We start from the raw sequence: 18,370 nt of genomic DNA, 5'->3' as shown, positions 1-18,370 counted from the left end.
CACCTCTGCAATCAAAAATAACGGCGGGAATTGGCGGCGTCGCTTGTCTGAATATCAACAACGCAAAATTAATTGATAAGCAATAGACAGCAGTTGTACAAAAATAATATTTTCTCTTAAATTAATTGTAAATCAGTTAGAAATGGAATCCCGGTTGCCAAAGCCGTCGGGTATTAAAAGACCCCAAGTGCCGGTAAAAACCGTACTGCCCACAGATCGAATTCGCGCAGGAGTCACTGCAGGATTGGGATTAGGAGGAGCTGGTGGAGCCAGCGCCTTCACTGCTAACCAGACCTACTGCGGAAACTTGCTGCCTCCGCTGTCAAGAGATCTTAACAATTTGCCGCAAGTCCTAGAGCGCCGAGTAGGAGGTGAGTTAAAAGAACCTCTTTAAAGGATTCCCATCAAAGCCTTCCTTTTTTTTTTTTTTTGCATAGCACGTGCCGCCTCTCCGGAGCCTATGAAGATGGCCAATCGGGCCAAGCTAAGACGAAGCCGTAGTGCCTGTGACATCAACGAACTGCGTGGAACCAAACGCACTGCTGCGGTGCCGACATTGCCTAGTATTCCCAGCAAAGTATCCCGCGTTGGCAGCACTCTTACTGCTCCTAGTCAGCGATTGGGGCGACCCCTGGCCACCGCTTCGTCAACAGCAACCACAACTGCGAAACGACCAGCAGTAACTCGTCCTCCGCCTCGAGCTGCGGCGCCAGCAGCCACAAAAGCCAAGCCAGCAGGGGGCGGAGGAGCTTCTAACGCAGGAGCAGCATCTGGAGTGCCTGCCAAGCGAATTGCACCATACGACTTCAAGGCCCGCTTCCATGATCTGCTAGAAAAGCACAAGGTGCTTAAAACCAAATATGAAAAGCAGGTAGAGGACATGGGCGAATTGGAGTCCATGCCCATGCAGTTAGAAGAGGCCCAGAACAAACTTATTGAGACGGAGACATCGTTAAAGAACACGCAGACTGACAACGAGTGCCTGCAGAGACAGGTTAAGCAGCATACTAAGAACATAGAGACCATAACCTCGACGCTGGGCAGGACCAAAGAGGAACTCTCCGAGCTGCAGGCAATCCATGAGGTACTAGGTATATTTCTTAAGCCTTAAATTCATATAATAATATTTTAAATATAATTCCGTAGAAAATAAAAACGGAGCACGCTGCTTTGACCACAGAAGTCGTGCATCTGCGCCAGCGCACTGAAGAACTTCTGCGCAGCAATGAGCAACAAGCCGCCGAACTGGAGACTTGCAAGGAGCAGCTTTTCCAGTCAAACATGGAACGCAAGGAGCTGCACAACACGGTGATGGATCTGCGCGGCAACATCCGTGTCTTTTGTCGAATACGACCGCCACTGGAGTCCGAGGAGAACCGCATGTGCTGCACTTGGACTTACCACGACGAGGCCACCGTGGAGCTGCAGAGCATTGACGGGCAGGCCCAGAAAAAGATGGGTCAGCAAATCTTCTCCTTCGACCAGGTTTTCCATCCGCTTTCCTCTCAGTCGGACATTTTTGAGATGGTTTCCCCGCTCATTCAATCGGCATTGGATGGCTATAACATTTGCATCTTTGCCTACGGACAGACCGGCAGTGGCAAGACCTACACGATGGACGGAGTAGCGGACAGTGCCGGCGTTATCCCTCGCACAGTTGATCTACTCTTCGACTCCATTCGGGGCTATCGCAATTTGGGCTGGGAATATGAGATCAAAGCCACCTTTCTAGAAATCTACAACGAAGTGCTGTACGATCTGCTGAGCAATGAGCAGAAGGACATGGAAATTCGAATGGCCAAGAACAACAAGAATGATATCTATGTTTCAAATATCACAGAAGAAACTGTCCTGGACCCCAATCATCTACGCCAGCTAATGCATACCGCTAAAATGAACCGAGCAACCGCCTCCACGGCTGGCAACGAGCGGTCCTCCCGCTCGCATGCTGTTACCAAACTGGAACTCATCGGACGTCATGCCGAAAAGCAAGAAATCTCGGTGGGATCCATAAATCTGGTGGATTTGGCAGGCTCTGAGTCTCCGAAGACAAGCACCCGCATGACCGAGACCAAGAACATCAATCGCTCGCTCTCGGAGCTCACCAACGTTATTCTGGCGCTGCTGCAAAAGCAGGATCACATCCCGTATCGGAATTCCAAATTGACACACCTTTTAATGCCCTCGCTGGGCGGCAACTCGAAGACACTTATGTTCATCAATGTCTCCCCGTTCCAAGATTGTTTCCAGGAGTCTGTCAAGTCACTGCGCTTCGCCGCCTCCGTAAACTCGTGTAAAATGACCAAGGCCAAGCGGAATCGCTATCTAAACAGCTCAGTGGCCAACAGCAGCACTCTGAGCAACAGCAACAGCAACAGCTTCGATAAATAAATAATAAACCTTGTTTCCAGTTTTAACAAATCTCAAATTTCTTAACCTGTTATTACTTAATTTATGTGTTTACTTTTAGTGCAAATAAACTAATAAAGTGCTGGAATTATTTGCTATCTTACTTGGCTCCCACTGCCGCACGCACCTCGGCGGGAATCTTCGCTACCAATTCTGCATGGTTCTGGCCCAGACTGGCCAGCACTCCTTGTCGATTTACGTGCTCTACATCCGCATTATACGCGTAGTGCTCCCCATTTATGTTTGTAAGAGTTCCGCCCTGGGCCTCCAGCACAGCCTCGGGTGCGCAGGTGTCCCATTTCTTGCATCCTGGCGTAGCGAACACGTACGCATGGGCTTTACCTTCGAGCAGCTGCAGTACCTTAAAGCCGGCTCCTCCGACTTTCAGAACCTCTGTAGATGCGTAGGCGTTAAGAGCCTGCTGGTGCAGGGCATTGGAATGCGAACGAGTGGTTGTTATGATGAATTGCCCAGCTGGCGCAGGGACCGCTGTGAATCCTCCTGTGCCCAGACCCTTGAGACCCCAAATGGTGCGACCAAGCTCACCATCGGGCTGTTTGTAGAAGGGTTGGTGGATAATGCCACCCACGGCGGAATCTTTGACTGCTATACCAATGAGTACAGTTACGTGCTCCACATGACCTACAAAAAAAACGGTGAAATTAGTTCTCACTTGTGAAGGAGATCTTTGGATCATACCCTGAGTGTACTCAGCTGTGCCGTCCAGGGGGTCCACCCATATCACAAAGTCCTCTGGCTTGGCATCCTTCCATTCCGCAGGGCAACTTTGCTGCAGGAATCCTTCATCCTGTTCGGTCACCAGCCAATCATCGCAAACATTTAGATCGGAGCCTCCTTCCTCGCCAATGATCTTTACGGTAGGAAACTTTTTAGTCAGGGAGGCAATGATGCAGCGCTGGGCAGAGCGATCCGCTTCCGTTTGGGGATCGTTCTTTCCCTTATCCACGATTCCCAGGTCGCCTTTTTTGAGCACGTCGCGGATGATTCCTCCAGCCCGCTTTGCGGTGCATATTGAGGACGCCATTACACGCATAATCACAGGAGCAGTCGCAGCCATTGCTATCTTGTTTGATTTGAGATAAGGGAGATCTTTCCTAAGATTGGAATGGGATGTTTTCGCCGATTGCAGAAAGATGATTCTGGTAAAAGTAAAGCAGCTGATAGCGGCTAGTGATGAGTGAATCCATGAACTTTATTGTGCCGGTGTATCTTTGCTACATTTTAAATAAAAGGTAACGGTGTTAAAAAAAAATACATACTAATGATATAAGCAAAATTTGTAGCTTTTAAAATTTAAAGTCGCTTAAAATATTAAATTTAATTATATTACGCGGAAATTTCTAGCTCTAAAATAGCTGGTCTAGCAATGGCGCGATCTGGCAACGATGCGGCCAACTAGACCTTTGGACCACCCGCTCCCCCGTCGCTAACAAATCAGTTCATTTCCATCTTGAAGAGGTAAGTTCCTGAATTTTATAAAAAAATTCAACAATTTATTAAATATTTAACAATTACTTGCAGAAAATGGCGCGTGTTTTGGTTGGAGTTAAGCGTGTGATTGACTACGCCGTCAAGGTTAGCCAAAAATCAGCCTGTTGCACATATTATTTCCCACTTTTTTTTATCACTTGTTGCGCTCCGTTTTGCGTAATCGCTTTAATTAATCACTTAATTAAAGTAATTTCAACCTTTCTCCCAATGTCCAGGTTCGCGTCAAGCCCGACAAAACTGGTGTAGTCACTCAGGGCGTGAAGCACTCGATGAACCCCTTCGACGAGATCGCAGTAGAGGAGGCGGTCAAGCTGAAGGAGAAGAAGCTGGCCGAGGAGGTGATCGCCGTGTCAGTGGGTCCTGCCCAGTCCCAGGAGGTCATCCGCACCGCCCTGGCTATGGGTGCCGACCGTGGTGTCCATGTGGAGATCCCAGCCGCCGAGTACGAGCTGCTGCAGCCCATCCACGTGTCCAAAATCCTGGCTAAACTCGCGCTGGACGAGAAGGCCGATTTGGTGATCCTTGGCAAGCAGGCCATCGACGATGACGCGAACCAAACGGCCCAGATGACCGCCGCCGTCCTCGACTGGCCGCAGGGCACTTTCTGCAACAAGATCGAGAAGACTGACGCCGGTCTGACCATCACTCGTGAGATCGATGGCGGTCTGGAGACAATCAAAACCAAAACGCCGGCTGTGCTCAGTGCCGATCTTCGGTTGAACACTCCTCGCTACGCCACGCTGCCCAACATCATGAAGGCCAAGAAGAAGCCGCTGAAGAAGGTCACAGCCAAGGATCTGGGCGTGGACACTTCTCCCCACATCGAGGTCATCTCCGTGGAAGATCCGCCTGTGCGCCAGGCCGGAGCCACCGTCGCTGATGTGGATGCACTGGTTGCCAAGCTGAAGGAGGGCGGCCACATCTAGATGTTCCTCAACTGGCAAATTGTGAGCGCAAATTCTACGTTTTTAATTAGTTGAAGTTATCAGAAACGTGCATTTATCCAGCCTCAGAGTCGGATCTGCTGACAGGCTTTAAAATTCTACCCATCCCCCGTGTGCTTTAAGTGAAATCTAAATTGGAATTTATTTTCGTTGTGTCCAGCTCTAAGAATAAAGTGATTGTAAGCTCTGAAATCGTACAAACAGGGTCAGCCAACGACTCGTCTCGTCTATTTTTTGTCTCTCCCGCTACCTTTTCAGGAAATCTGGCTCAACTTGACGCCCAAAAACAGGCGACGAGGTCAACACCCAATGGTCATTGATTTTCCATTGTTTTCGATCGTTTTTATTAGCGGAAAACTTGAAAGGAAAACATTTGCTAATGTGTATTATATAAGAGTACAAATTGTATAAAGAGATAGTACATGTTGTTCATAAAATTCTCAACTACAAGCTAAAATCGTTTGGATTTGTTTTGGACGATCATGACACACATGCTTAATATATAAAGATATTTATGTGTATAAACATTTAAAAAAAGAGAGTAGTCTGTTTATAGATAAGGGTGGTTCGACATTCCTGAAGAAGAACTAAAGAGGCGAAATTTATTTGCTGGGTAAATGCAAAGAATTTTGTCCTTAATAAGATTCAAATATTAATTTTGAACTTCGAGATCGATATTTTCACAACATTTTTGTCCTAAAATACTAATGGTTTAATTTTTTGATATGGCCATAGTTTAAATGCAAATTTATGCCTCTCAGGTTTTTTTTATTAATAAATCTACACACCCTAATATAAATAAAGACGGGTAAACGCGACAAGAAAAAATGACAATTGAAAAATACATTGCGCTTAAGTGAAATAAATGGACAGTAGAAGCAAGCATTTGGCCAGAGTATAAAAGTGTTTTATAAAAATATGCAGCTAGGGCCGATAGCCAATGTAGTTTTATCTTAATTGCGACTCGATTAAGAGTACCACCCCTTTCCTTCTTTATCACACACCTCGCCGCAGCCAGCGAACAAACCACTCCACTAGCCATCAAACCCGTCCAGCTGGAGCCAACTGCTTATCGCTGAAACGCAAAATGCGCGTTAACATGGTGGTTATGCAGGGGATCTGCTTTTGCTGGTGCATCTCCGGTGTGTCCGGGGTGCAGGACTCAAAGTCGACGGCCACCCGTTGGCAGACGAAGGTGAGCAGGGTCAAAATGTCTAAACGTTTTCCATTAGCTGCCAATTCGGCGCACAGGCTCTGCATGAACCAGCTTCCGCGGGTGGTGTTGCGCCACGAATAGAATCCTGGAACCGTGGAGTAGGCTATCAGGAAGTCGGCATGCACGGGAATCTTGTAACTCATTGAGGAGTCGCCATCGGTTTCCGTCTGGCTTCGCTGCATGGTCACTCCACCGTCCAATCGATCTCCCTGGCAGGCCTGGATGAAGAAGAGCTTGGGTTTTCCGGCCAAAGAAGGGCAGTGGTTGGCGGTGAAAAAGCTCCAGATGTTCTCCAGCTTGTACTGCGTGTCCTTGGCATAAATGTATCCCATCTCTCCGTGCGATAAGATGGCTACCAGAATACAATCACTGTCACCGTGATTCTGCGAAGCTGCATACTCTATTGTCCTTAGAATGTCCTTGTAACGACAGTCCTTGTAAACCGTGACCTCGAAGTCTAGCTGCTTGAGCACTCGAGTGAGATTCTCACAATCTACGTTAGTTCCTGCCCTGGATTTCAAGGTGGGTACCTCAAAGTGCTCATGGTTAAAAATCAGGGCCATTCCACGGTTCTTATGTCGCATGTTATACTCGGCAGCATGTCGATCGGTGACCATTTTTGCCACATTTTTGCGGTAGCTTGCTGAGGGAGAACTGTAACCATTGGCCAACTGCCCAATAGCTCCAGTCCCATAAAGATGTGATGATCCTGTGGCCAGTCCGCTGCTTCCTGATCCTCCAACGGAGCCTAGAGCATCGGTGTGATCATTGGGATTCTCGGTATTTTCCACCCTTATGCCAACCTGATCGCCCGATTCTCCATTGTTTGTGGCGTCCATGACGAAATTATCTCCTTGAGCCTGCGAAAACTGATGAGTCACAAACACTTCGAAACTGGTTTTTAAAGATTCTTAGAAATTACAACTGCACGACTTTGGCTAATTTTTTTAATTCTGGGGAAAGTCCGTGTTTACGTGCAACAAAGACAACTAGTGGTTAACTAATTGCAGCCAGGTAATTCTGTGGCTTTTGCTTTATTCTTAAAATCGGTATGACCGTGGTGAGCAGTTAAAAAATCCGACATAGCGCCTGAATTGGGGATGATACTCTTATGTCGTGTCACGAAACGGAAAAGTAAACAAAGGAATTCATATTGATACGATAACATAAACAAACTTAACATAAACACTTCTTAAACTTGCAAGGCCCGCAATCTATTTTTGACAAGTTCTCATCAAAGTTTATAAGCAGCTCTTGACTTTTAAGCTCAGTGCCACAAAAGCTGAAAAGAATTAGGAAATTTGATTAACTGAGCTTTAAATTAAATAAGGATTATTAAAAAGTTTCTCGCAGTGTACCGTCATTATTTTCAGGAAAATTAAGGTTTTCGTCCTTTGTTCTGTTCAAGTAAAACCGGAGCTAGATTTTCAAAAAATACCTACATTTACTGAAAAATACCGGAAAATACCGTTACCTGCGCGGCCACACTATCATTAAGGTTTGAGAGCAACTGTTAAAATTGTTGAATTGTTCCATTTTTGTTTAAAAATTAAGAAAATTGCCAATGTTCTGGACACCAGAGCATGTGGAGAGCATGCTGGATGTGCTGAAGACCTCCACGGACCGAACAGTCATTTACAAATGCCTGGTGAAGCTGCGCACCGATCTGGTGAAGGACAAAAATGGCATTGTTTTATTTCGCACTGCTGGGGGCGTTCACATCATGGTAGGTTTTGGAGTCACATCAATCATTGCTGTTTGGCAGCCATTGCCTTGCACAACACAGGATCGTGATTCAAATCGATTTTTGAATGATAACTTAATTCATTTTCCAGGTTCGCCTTATCACCAAGCTAAATGAAAAGATAATGGAAGTGGTCTTGAGTATATTGGGAAACTGCTGCACCGACGAACAGGCCTGCATTGAGGTAAAAAATTTAAAATACTAAAAAAAATGGTTTTCTAAATTTTTTATAAGGTTTTAACTTACAAACTTAATTGTTTGTTTTGTTTAATCCATTTTAATAATTAAAAAAAAAAATATTAATCGTTTTTAATGAAAACTAAATTTTTTCAGTTTTTTACATTCCTAAAAAATACTCTAATTGTTTTTGAAACCGTATTTAAACATTATATTGTATTTACAGGCCGTTGAATGCAAAGTGATTCCGCCGCTTGTGACCATTCTGAAGACCATTCCCAATCCTGTGATCCAATGTCGCGCCTGTCGAATGCTGGGTAACCTGGCCAAAAGCAAGAAGGCCTCCCAGTATCTCAACGTTCACTACGCGGCCATTGCCCCGGCCATCTGCCACATCATTGAGTCCACCAGTGCGGTGCAAACACGCATCATGGCGTTCCGGGTGTGCCGCTTCCTGTTGGCCAGCAGCCAGTTCCTCAAGCATTTCCTTATTGCCAATGGATTCCAGCAGCTGATGCGCATTTTCCTGGCCGTTATGAAGAACGATGAGGCTCCCAAAGAGCCGGTTCCGGACATCGAGGTGTCAACGCTGATTGGCTTAAAGCGAAATCAACACCGTGAAAAGTATTTCGAGGAAGTTGCCCGCAATTTGGAGGGAGTAAGGAGCGACATCTTCGACTATCAGATGCTCAAGAACTCCACTCGGAACTGCGACTATGCACTGCCCAAGGAAAATGAGACAGCCGTTGAGTTAGCTCTTGAGATATTAAAGTGTCTGGTTTTGATCTCAGCCCAGCAGATTGGCATGAAAGCTTGGGAGGTAAGTCCTTTTAGTTTCATAAAATTTAAAGATTTTTTTTAATACCTAATCCTTTCTTTAATAGTCTATTTCCCGCAATACTTCGCTGGCCTCGATTGTCTGCTTTGTGAAAGAGGACGGCGAGCAGCGCTCATCAGCTTTAAAAATCCTTTCAAACTTCTGCAAGGATCCCTGCGCCTTCTACATGCTGAGCACGGCGGATGCCATTGTGGCTGCCTGCGAGATGCTTATGGCCGTCAACATGGCAAAACCACTGAACGAAAGCGAGAGTCGGCATTGCATAAACATTATATTAACCCTTTCTACGGATGCCTGCAGTCGCTCGAAGATTAGAAGGTGTGGAGCTCTCCGCAAACTGGTTGCCATGATTAGGGATTCAAACTCACAAAGCGAGCGATCATCGGTGAGATTTATTTATACTTATATATCATAAATGAAGAACAAAACTAATAGCGATTTTATTCAATCAACAGCTATTTCACATTCTCAACAACTTTCAATATGACAACTTAAGCATGGAGCTTTTGCTTTATGAGGGTCTCGTGCCCATGTTGGTTCGGGAATTGAACGATTATCTGACCAGTGACGATGAGCATCATAAACGGCGCCGGGAAGAGAGATTGCAAGGTGGCAAAAAGAGGAAACTCACGGATCCCACAACACCAGAAACGCTAAGCAAGGTACTTATTAAAACCAACACATTTGCAATCCCAGCTAATAACTTTTTTTTCTTTTTTTTATAAAAGTTTTCAAAGACCCACGAAACTTTAGGTTCGGACTTTGACTCGCCGAGCAGTTCGCCAAGATCTTATCGCACCACCAGTCCCTGCAGTTCGCGCAGCATGTCGCCGGTCTGCAAAGAACTGCTGACAAATGATGACGACGACAACTACTCACCGGCGTGCAGTGATGACGACGAAGATGAGGATGATAGCACAAACAATAGCAATGGGGATAGCAGGGATCGCCGCATAGCCGCCAATCGCGCCCAGGCCTCAAGTGTTCTCGATATACTGAAGCTAATTGAAGAGGGCAGCGAACCCATAGATGACCCACTGTCTGACAAAGAAGATCTCGAGGAACTCAGCTCGGATGTGCCACCCAGACTAGCTCAGTTCCGAAATCAAGCAGGCGACACCATCGATATAATAGAAAATCTGATTTACCGCATCACGCTAATGGTGAACAAGCGTGTGGAGCTGGGAAAGCCGGAGACGCTGGATACGCTTATAAGAGCCATCAACTTGTTCGGGGCTAATAATAATTTCGCAAATGCCCTGACCAATATACTACTGTAAGTTTAGTTTGGCTACTAAAGAAATTAATGTATCTCAATGATGACTATTAAACTTTTCAGTGAGAGCCAGTTCTTTGCGCAGATCATCAAGCATGGTGTGGTTCATCAGCTTTATCAACTCACCAAAGTGGAGGAGGTAAAATACTATTAATTTTTATACAGTGCAAATTCTTGAGTAAACCCTTAATTCTTCCAGATGCGCAAAGATGGCTTCGCCTTTTTGGAGACGCTTACCAACGTGGGAGAATCGAATTATGGCAAGGAGGAGCTGGTGCGATTGCTGCGTTGCGACGATATGAAGGCCCAGCAGAGAGCCGCCATTTCGGTGGCCTACATCGTAAAGAGCCATCGTCTGCTCTACCAGTTCCTGTACGATGGCAACGCATTGAACCTGCTGTTTGATCTTATGCTCCGCAAAAAGAGCGACGATCACTATGCGGACGAAGCTGTGGATGCAGTGACTTCGATGGCTCGATATACCTTAGGCATTAGTTTACCAGAAGCTGAGCCTACAGAAAGCACGGCTGGGATTTGCAGCAAGAAGCTCAGTGAATCTGGTCCACTCCACGACAACTGCGACATGAGATTTTTGGTCAGCGGCGAGGAGGATTCCACCCTGACCATTGGCTTCAACAAGGAGCTGCTGTGCGAAACCAGCGAGGTGTTCAACAAGATGCTCAACAGTGATTTCCGCGAGGGTCATCATGGCGAGATTCAGCTGCACGACTACACGGCCAGTGGCCTCCGCTACTTTCTGCATTTAATCGTGTGCCAGGAACGACACCTGACGGAACCGGATTACCCCGCCCTGCTGCAGGCCTTCGAGATGTCGCGGGTGTACATTATACCCGAGATGGAGGCCGCACTGCAGCAGCGACTCATTCAGTTCCTAGACTCCCACAACTGCCTGCGCCTGCTCGAGTGGGCGCTGAAGAACTACCACGCCGAGCTCACGGAGACTGCCATCAGTTATTATCTCTGCTCCTGCCTGCCGGCGCAGGAAAAGCTCGAGCTTTTCCGGGCGGCGGAGGACTCCACCTACGCCAGCGAGTGGTTCCAGCTGCTCAACGATGCGGTATTCGAGCGGTGCCGCAGCACTGGCTACTAAACACCGCCACCCAGTTGCATTCTGTGATCGTTTTTGTTTCGTCGCTTTCCATTCCCAGGATTCAGCTCGATTTATTTGCCACAGCCCTTAGCCAAGTATTGCAATGTGCTACAATTGTATATTTTAATTGTATAGACTACGTATTATCCTACATCTGATTCTGTCTTTTTGTGGACTCGAATGTGGGCATGGCGCAGAAGCGCAGGGTGAGCCAATCCACCAAAGGAGTGGGACAGATCGCAAAGAGCCAACGGTAGAGGCAATATCGACGCGGTTCCTCGATGTACAAGTCCAAAGGTTGTGAGCTGGTCAAGGCATCCTTGAACTTGGCCAGCAGCGAGTCGTTCTTTAGTCGGTTTGGTGGCTTGAATCCACTGAGAACTTTTAGGTAACTATTGAAGGCCTCGAAGTAGGTGTCGTACAGAGCATGTTGCTCCTGGCTGAAGGCTTCCCTCATCTTCTGGGCATGTTGCTGCTGCCTGGCTGCTATGTTGCTATCGAGAACAAAGGAACCTGGTATGAAGTTTACCACCTCCATGCCGTACTGTTGCAGTTCCACCCGCAGGGCATCCGTCCAAAAGCGAAGAGCTGCTTTGGAGGCGGCATAAGGACCCAGAGCTGGAAGAGCCCGCAATCCACAGTGACTGGTCACGTTGATGATCCTGCCCCGCTGCTGGCGGAGTAGAGGCAGCAATTCCCGGGTCAATCTCATGGTGCCCAGCAGATTGCAGTTGATTTGGTTATCGATCTGCTCGGGTATCTGCCACTCGAATTCCCCAAAGCACATTACTCCCGCGTTGTTGATAAGCGCCGTTAACCTATAGCTTGTATCTTTGGCCAATATATCCTTGAGCTGCTGATGCACGCGGCGAATGGAGTCGGGCTCCAAAAGATCCAGTTCCAAGGTGTGCATCCTAGCCTGGCCATCTTTACAGGAGTTTAAGGCCTGCAGCAATTTTGCTCCCTCGGATTTGAGATTATGACAGCAGGAAACCACTGTCATCCGGAGCAAGTCATGGCAATATACGGCCAGTGAATGACTATCGAGAAGCAAAGATCATCCAGTTAGTAGCTTGCACTTGCTCCAAGTTCAGTTACCTTACCCCAATCCCGAGTCGCAGCCCGTGATGATCACCACATGTCGGCTGTCGACCTTCAGCTGTTTTCTACCCAATCCCAAAGTTCGTCCCAGGGCACGAAAAAATTGACTACCGCTCATATCGCCAGTTTTCGAGTTACTGAAACAAAGATCCGATTCGTGGATGCACCGAAAACAACAGATCCGAAAAAATGCAAAGCAAGGCAAACCCGAAAATGAATATATACATTGTGTGTACACATATGTAACCATTATCTGTGGAAAAACGGAAGAACACTGTCGCTTTTACCTGCCTTTTGGGCTGGTTCTTGAATTATTCCACAGTAGGTTTTATGGAAATAAACTAACTCTAATGAAAATAGTAAGGTTTAACTGTGTAAGAGATTTAGAAAGTTAGATTTTAGATTTAGATTTAGAAAAATTCTTGAAAAGAAAGCATAAAAAACGCTATTTCCAATATTTATCTTTAAGCCATCATATATATTTCTATGTTTGGAAGCGATCGTCCTATTTGGTCCACCCTAATTTACCTGCTCGGCTTACCTGACGATAAGCCGGAATATTTGCAAGTCAAGTGATCTGTGCTGGTGCCTCTTTTATATTATATCACCAAAACTAAAAATAAATCCACAATTTTGTTTTAGGTTTTTCGGTATTTTTATTTTATTTTATTTCATTTTTGTCAATTTTGGTGTTTTTCTGCCCTTATAAGTGCATTTAGTTTACTATCGATCGGTTTTGGTTTTGGATAAGTTGATAATTTTGAATATTCAGAGAATTTACTGTGGAGACTGGCGAGAGTTTTTGTTTTACCTGATCAGCTTTCGTTTAGATCGTAATTGGGTATACATAATACATAATTACATATTAAATAATTGCTTTGCTTTGTCATTTCTTATAAATGGTATTTGAAAATAGCGCATTTGTTGCGTTTAGTAAAAATATATTTGGGTTTTCTAATGCAGCTTACAGAGTACAATAAGTATATTTATCTCATTTCACATTTGCTTTTGCTCAATATAAAACTTGCTTTAACGCGATTATTGTTTAGGTTTAAACATACATATACATATACATATATTTATATAAAGTGTTTGCATTTCTTAATTCTCTCTCAAGGCATTGTATTTAGTTTGTATGCTGAATTTATTATATAATATATTTACGCGATTCGTTTAAATGTACAATTTTAAAACCGGCTTAGTTCCTTTCATTACACGCTTTTGTTTACTGCTCCTGTTTTCTCTTTCTACTTTTGTTTCTTTTTTTTTTATCTGGTATCTTTTGTATTCGTTTTATAATAAATATCACAACGCATCCTTCAAATCTACACTCCCTTAAATCCTTATCATTTTCCAGGCAATCAATGCATGCATCGTCGATCGTTCGCATTTGTATATTTTTTGAAAATATATAACACGCAATGAAAAGGTTTGAAAATTGCACAAAATACAAGTACATAACATATGTAGCTCGGCGTATGTAAAAGACATAGCAAAAATCATAAATTAACCATAATAAAGATAATAATACAAAAAACATTAGACTTAACGAAACGAAATAGAATATTCGCTGCGATTACAAAAAATGAAAACGTCTCTCTCCTACAAACTAGCGAAAATGTTTTGTTGGTTTCGTTCTTTCTGTTTTGTTTTTCTTCTTATCAAGTGTAAATATAATCGCTACGTTTCAATTATATAAAACTTAACTTAGTCCTGACTCGACCCCCCAGCTGGTGGGCCCTTCCCCCCTCCTATCCGCCGGCCCTGTCCCACCAAATCCTGTCCGGTTATAAGCTGACCAGCTTCGATGGCTCGGCGGTGGGCGTGGGCAGCTCCAGCGGATGCTTGTTTGTCGAGGAGCTGTTGGGCACCAGGGGACCCGACACTGGGGTCAGCCCGGTGCCGCCGTCCATCAGGGAGTCGAAGTTGAAGGTGCCCGTCGACGGTGTCTGGATGGGCACGCCCTGGATCTGCGTGGGTCCCGACCCACCCGACTTGGCCAGACTGAGCTGCATGTTCTGGCTGAGCGGCCGCTGGAAGGCCAGTGTGTTGGGCCGCTCCTTGGGCACCTTGTTCAGCGCATTAAGCGTGGGGCTGTTCAGGCTGCTCCCGTTGGAGACCACCGGAAAGGCAGAGCCAAAGCCACTGGGCGCCGTGCTCGTGATCGGCGTCTGCAGCGATCCCGACGAGGCACCGGTGGGCGTCATCAGCGTGGACATGTGGACGTGCGGCATCGTGGACATGGGCGGCAAGGCGAAGCGCTTGTTTGGCGTCGGACCGTCCTGGTCCAGGCTCGAACCGGAGTCCAGTCCGCCGTCCAGCGGCTCGTCCTTGATGTTCATCAGCAGGCTGGCGATGTTCGCCTCCGACTTGAGATCCAATGGCGAATGGCTGCGTCCGGTGGAGTTGAGCGTGGCGTCCAGTCCGGTGATCGTGCCGTTGCTGCTGTCGTTGCTGTTGTGGTTGTGGTGGCTGCTCGATCCGCTGCCACAGCTGCCGGCACTCAAGAGTCCGGCCGGAGCAATCAGACCATTGCAGGTGGTCACGCTCAGCAGATCGTTGCGGATCTTCTGGCAGGTGGGATTGTGGGCCTTCAGCAGGTACTCCAGCTGGTTCTTGCTCTTCGTCAGCTCGTCGATCTCCTTGCGCAGGTTCAGGCCCTTCTTCTCCAGCTGCTCCACCTCCTCGGTCAGCTCGTTGGTCTGGTCCACGCGCCGCTTGCGGCAACGAGCCGCTGCCTGCTTGTTTCGCTCCCGGCGCACCGCTCGCTTCTGCTCCTCCTCCGGCGTCATGTTGGTGGATCGATTCGGCCGCCGGCCGCCCTCCACGTCGCGCGGCGGGCGTGGCACTGTTTGAGGTATTCGCGTTGCTGCTGATGCCCGCCGTCGAGGATCCGCGGGCGGAATTGACGGCCGCCAGGACATTGGTGAAGTTGTTCGCACCGCCGCCGTTCGCACTGCCGCCCATTATGTGGCCATTTTGGTAAGAGGTGCTGTCCGTATGGGCACTTGCTACGGGTTCAAAGAAAACAATTCAGTTAGCAAACCCAAAATATAGTTAGTATCAAGAGTATATCCTTACAAGTATCGGTTGTGTCCTGCTCCTCGTTCATCTGCCCTTCGTTGTACTGAAACGTGCCATTGGAGTCGTCGGATTCGCTGGCAGCCACCAAGCTGACATCGAAGGGCTGCTGCTGGTTGGGAATCGTGGGTAGCTCACTGCCATTGGCCTCATTGCCGCCCGCAGCGTTCGGCAGCACCGAGGGCACCACAAATCTCGCAGATCCTCGGGGCGCATCCGTGATCAGCTGGTAGAACGAGTCCTCGATGCTGCGCGTTGTGGTCGGCGTCAACGTGGGCGTCGTCAGCGTAAGAACACTCTGAACGGTCTCAAAGTTGCCGAGCTGCAAGTAAGAATAAATATAAAATAAATTAGTTACAATTGCATTTTCTAACCAAATATAATAAAAATCTATTTCAATTGTCGCAGCATAAATCTACATTATCTAAAAAATGTTAGGCACAACCCAAAAAGAATGGCTGTCTAAATCACACATCAACAAAAAGAATGGCTGTCTAAATCACGCATACGCAGTGTTGGCCTCGCTTAAATGCAACACTTAAGCTAACCCGCTAAGTAACAAATAAATCGGTGATTTCGTTCTCCACTAAACATCAAAAGCAATTGTTAAGACTGTAAGACCTTTTGCTTATCCGTACATTTCTAGGAATTAGGGACGTGATTCTTTCGCAAAAAAAGAGTGAAGCGAAGCGAAGAAGAGAGGACCCAATCCATCACTTTGTTTATATTGCCCACCCCTTTGTTGTTCCGCATTGGTTCTATTTTGGGCGATGAATAAGTACGCACACCGTTTGCCAATTGTTTCGCGCCCAATTTCGATATAACGCCAGGCGAATTTAATCATCGATATTCGGTTGGTACCTGCTGTAGGAAAAGCTCGTTGGCGAGAAAAGTGGCGATTTCACTGGCGTCCATTGCAAAATTATCGCCATTGTCGTTGTTCGTTGAGGTTGCTGTTGTTGTTGTCGCTGACGTTGTTGTCGCTGCTGTGGCATTGCATGTTGCTGCTGTAGTTGTAGCCGTCATTGGCTGTTGTTGTTGTTGCTGCTGCTGCGGTGGCTGTTGTTGCAGTTGCAGTTGCTGCTGCTGCTGCAGTTGTTGTTGCTGATAATAATTAATAGGCAAGCCATTGTTGTACTCCTGCGGTTGCTGCTGACTAAAAAAATTCTGCATTTGGCACACGGCGGCCATGGCAGCCGCATTGTTGCTGTTGCCGGCGTAGGCGCTACTACCAGCAACATGACCATAATTGTTGCTGCTATTGCTGTTGCTGCTGCGCAGTGGAAAACCATTGTGGGCAAACGATTGCCTTAGTTGTTGTTGTTGCTGCTGTTGCTCCTGATGTTGTTGTTGTTGGTGTTGCTGGTAGGCAGTTTGCGTGGGCAGTTGCCGTTGCTGATGACGTAACAATTGCTGCTGGGGCTGCTGCTGATGTTGCTGTTGCTGCTGCAGCTGATGGTGTTGCTGCTGCAGCTGGTGATGTTGCTGTTGCAGCTGTTGATGTTGCTGCTGCTGATGCTGCTGGTGTTGCTGCTGTGCAAAGTGCAGCGATTGGTGGTAATAGGGATGGTAGCACGCATTGTGCGCCCTACCGTTGAGATTTTTCATCATCTGTTCGTTGGTTTTTGGCCTATTCTTAGCTATCTACTCTTAAATATTAAGTATACGCAGCGGTGTTGCGTATACGCACAGTTGGGCGGCTGACTAGTATTCGTTATGGGTTAAGCCTAGCTAAGCTAACACAACAAATTGGGACAACAATGATATATATATGAGTTGTATATATTCAAAATCAACAAAAACAGTTCTAAGTTCTAGCATAAATATTATATATTTGTATGTACAATTTGAGAATTCTCTTCTCTGCAAAAGTTCCCTAACAATGTGATGATCCTTTTTTGTCTTTATGTTTCCGGTTTATCGGATGTTTGTATTGTTGTTGTTGTTGTCGCAGTGTTGTTATTGTTGCTTGAAAATTCGTTCGTTTTTGGTTTTGTATTAATGCTTTTTTATATTTCGTTGTATTTCTGCGTTGGCTTTTTAAATAAGGTTCGTTTTTTTGTTCTTAGCCGCGAGCAGAGTTCGTATATATTCGTTGTTCGGTTGCTCAGTTCTTGAAGTCTTCGCTCTCCGGCGGTCTCAGGCGCTTAACGATAAGCGTTCGCTGATTTCGCAAAGGATTGAAATGTATACTCCGATCGGCGAAAGCGCTCATAATCAACGCAATATATCGTAAGTGTGCGAGGCTTAAAATCTAATGACACGTGTCCCGCGTTCAGTTCAGTTCAGTTCACTGCTCTGCCGAGGGCCGCGAAAAATAAAACACAAATTGGATTATATAATTATACAGATTTGTGGCCAGAGAGCGAGGGGTGCGGGGGGGCGGTGGAAGACTGAGGGGGAGTGGCTGAGGGCTTGAGCCTTGAGCTAGTTCAATTAATTTGCTGCTGCATTAATTTTCATGCGTATCTCTCATTTCTCATTTGGGTTTTCCTTGGCCACGGGCAACGCCTCTCAAAGCTATGCCTCCCCTTGTTCGCTTTTACTTCTAAGTTTAGCTATATACACATATAATTAAATATATATGCTTCGATCCACGCGGCATGCAACTGAGAAATGTGCGTCGTTTTTCGCGTTCCTCCTTTCCCGCGTCTATATATTTTTTACTCCTGGCTAAATTCGTTGTGGTTGCTGTTGTTTGTTGTTTGTGTTTCTTATTCTGTTTGTGATTCGTTTTGGCAATGCACGCGCGCTAAAAACAAAACGACAATTGCAATTTTCCAAATTTATTTTCGTTTCGTTGTTCGAGATTTTCGAGATTCGAGAAAAAGCGCGCGCGCGATCGCTTTTAATTGTTAGATATTTTCTAAACTTCGATGGTTCGTTGTTCGTTTGCGACTGAATCCGAATCCGAGTCCGGCGAGCGAAATTGGCAACGATCTTGAATCGAGAGATCGCTGG

The 18,370-nt window shown here is 46.3% G+C and overlaps 7 protein-coding genes across 8 annotated transcripts; 3 read left to right on the top strand and 4 right to left on the bottom strand.

The window, feature by feature from the left end:
- Positions 1-21: 21 nt before the first annotated feature.
- LOC108088397 (protein claret segregational) lies at positions 22-2,512 on the top strand. The gene is made up of 3 exons (XM_017186146.2): positions 22-371; positions 438-1,084; positions 1,147-2,512. The coding sequence occupies exons 1-3, from the start codon at positions 143-145 to the stop codon at positions 2,389-2,391; spliced, it is 2,121 nt and encodes a 706-aa protein (XP_017041635.1). The 5' UTR covers positions 22-142; the 3' UTR covers positions 2,392-2,512.
- On the bottom strand, positions 2,405-3,601 carry LOC108088401 (3'(2'),5'-bisphosphate nucleotidase 1). Its single transcript, XM_017186155.1, has 2 exons — positions 3,109-3,601; positions 2,405-3,051 (listed from the first exon to the last, which is right to left on the bottom strand). The coding sequence occupies exons 1-2, from the start codon at positions 3,485-3,487 to the stop codon at positions 2,510-2,512; spliced, it is 921 nt and encodes a 306-aa protein (XP_017041644.1). The 5' UTR covers positions 3,488-3,601; the 3' UTR covers positions 2,405-2,509.
- A 215-nt stretch (positions 3,602-3,816) lies between these two features.
- Positions 3,817-5,062, top strand: LOC108088402 (electron transfer flavoprotein subunit beta). 2 transcript variants are annotated; one of them, XM_017186157.1, is made up of 4 exons: positions 3,817-3,888; positions 3,952-4,005; positions 4,137-4,868; positions 4,929-5,062. In XM_017186157.1, the coding sequence occupies exons 2-3, from the start codon at positions 3,955-3,957 to the stop codon at positions 4,845-4,847; spliced, it is 762 nt and encodes a 253-aa protein (XP_017041646.1). In that variant the 5' UTR covers positions 3,817-3,888; positions 3,952-3,954; the 3' UTR covers positions 4,848-4,868; positions 4,929-5,062. The 2 variants fall into 2 exon arrangements, with proteins under 2 accessions (XP_017041646.1, XP_017041645.1); XM_017186156.1 differs by having other exon boundaries at positions 4,137-5,062.
- A 123-nt stretch (positions 5,063-5,185) lies between these two features.
- LOC108088400 (caspase) lies at positions 5,186-7,167 on the bottom strand. The gene has a single exon (XM_017186154.2). The coding sequence runs from the start codon at positions 6,918-6,920 to the stop codon at positions 5,907-5,909; it is 1,014 nt and encodes a 337-aa protein (XP_017041643.1). The 5' UTR covers positions 6,921-7,167; the 3' UTR covers positions 5,186-5,906.
- A 414-nt stretch (positions 7,168-7,581) lies between these two features.
- LOC108088526 lies at positions 7,582-11,378 on the top strand. Its single transcript, XM_017186369.2, has 8 exons — positions 7,582-7,807; positions 7,917-8,009; positions 8,229-8,822; positions 8,887-9,225; positions 9,296-9,502; positions 9,569-10,116; positions 10,180-10,255; positions 10,316-11,378. Exons 1-8 carry the CDS (start codon positions 7,646-7,648, stop codon positions 11,225-11,227), a joined length of 2,931 nt encoding a protein of 976 aa, XP_017041858.1. The 5' UTR covers positions 7,582-7,645; the 3' UTR covers positions 11,228-11,378.
- Positions 11,258-12,493, bottom strand: LOC108088527 (D-beta-hydroxybutyrate dehydrogenase, mitochondrial). Its single transcript, XM_017186370.1, has 2 exons — positions 12,331-12,493; positions 11,258-12,267 (listed from the first exon to the last, which is right to left on the bottom strand). The coding sequence occupies exons 1-2, from the start codon at positions 12,444-12,446 to the stop codon at positions 11,376-11,378; spliced, it is 1,008 nt and encodes a 335-aa protein (XP_017041859.1). The 5' UTR covers positions 12,447-12,493; the 3' UTR covers positions 11,258-11,375.
- A 471-nt stretch (positions 12,494-12,964) lies between these two features.
- Positions 12,965-18,370, bottom strand: LOC108088434 (transcription factor kayak). Its single transcript, XM_017186205.2, is given in 4 exon segments — positions 12,965-15,150; positions 15,152-15,339; positions 15,410-15,731; positions 16,271-18,370. Coding segments are annotated over 4 exon segments (2,295 nt in total). The 5' UTR covers positions 17,021-18,370; the 3' UTR covers positions 12,965-14,115.

The sequence above is a fragment of the Drosophila ficusphila genome, unplaced genomic scaffold, assembly GCF_018152265.1.
Source record: "Drosophila ficusphila isolate 14025-0441.05 unplaced genomic scaffold, ASM1815226v1 contig_791, whole genome shotgun sequence".
NCBI lineage: Eukaryota > Metazoa > Arthropoda > Insecta > Diptera > Drosophilidae > Drosophila > Drosophila ficusphila.
Note: the sequence above shows the minus strand (reverse complement) of the source record. Positions and strands in the feature narration are given on the sequence as shown.

Coding starts and splice junctions, on each gene's coding strand:
- LOC108088402 (XM_017186157.1), top strand. CDS start 3,955: ATGGCGCGTGTTTTGGTTGGAGTTAAGCGTGTGATTGACTACGCCGTC. Junction 4,006..4,136: donor TGATTGACTACGCCGTCAAG/GTTAGCCAAAAA, acceptor CCCAATGTCCAG/GTTCGCGTCAAGCCCGACAA.
- LOC108088527 (XM_017186370.1), bottom strand. CDS start 12,446: ATGAGCGGTAGTCAATTTTTTCGTGCCCTGGGACGAACTTTGGGATTG. Junction 12,268..12,330: donor GGCTGCGACTCGGGATTGGG/GTAAGGTAACTG, acceptor GCTTCTCGATAG/TCATTCACTGGCCGTATATT.
- LOC108088526 (XM_017186369.2), top strand. CDS start 7,646: ATGTTCTGGACACCAGAGCATGTGGAGAGCATGCTGGATGTGCTGAAG. Junction 9,503..9,568: donor CACCAGAAACGCTAAGCAAG/GTACTTATTAAA, acceptor TTTTTATAAAAG/TTTTCAAAGACCCACGAAAC. Junction 10,117..10,179: donor GCCCTGACCAATATACTACT/GTAAGTTTAGTT, acceptor TAAACTTTTCAG/TGAGAGCCAGTTCTTTGCGC.
- LOC108088400 (XM_017186154.2), bottom strand. CDS start 6,920: ATGGACGCCACAAACAATGGAGAATCGGGCGATCAGGTTGGCATAAGG.
- LOC108088397 (XM_017186146.2), top strand. CDS start 143: ATGGAATCCCGGTTGCCAAAGCCGTCGGGTATTAAAAGACCCCAAGTG. Junction 372..437: donor CCTAGAGCGCCGAGTAGGAG/GTGAGTTAAAAG, acceptor TTTTTTGCATAG/CACGTGCCGCCTCTCCGGAG. Junction 1,085..1,146: donor AGCTGCAGGCAATCCATGAG/GTACTAGGTATA, acceptor ATAATTCCGTAG/AAAATAAAAACGGAGCACGC.
- LOC108088401 (XM_017186155.1), bottom strand. CDS start 3,487: ATGGCTGCGACTGCTCCTGTGATTATGCGTGTAATGGCGTCCTCAATA. Junction 3,052..3,108: donor CACAGCTGAGTACACTCAGG/GTATGATCCAAA, acceptor TTTTTTTTGTAG/GTCATGTGGAGCACGTAACT.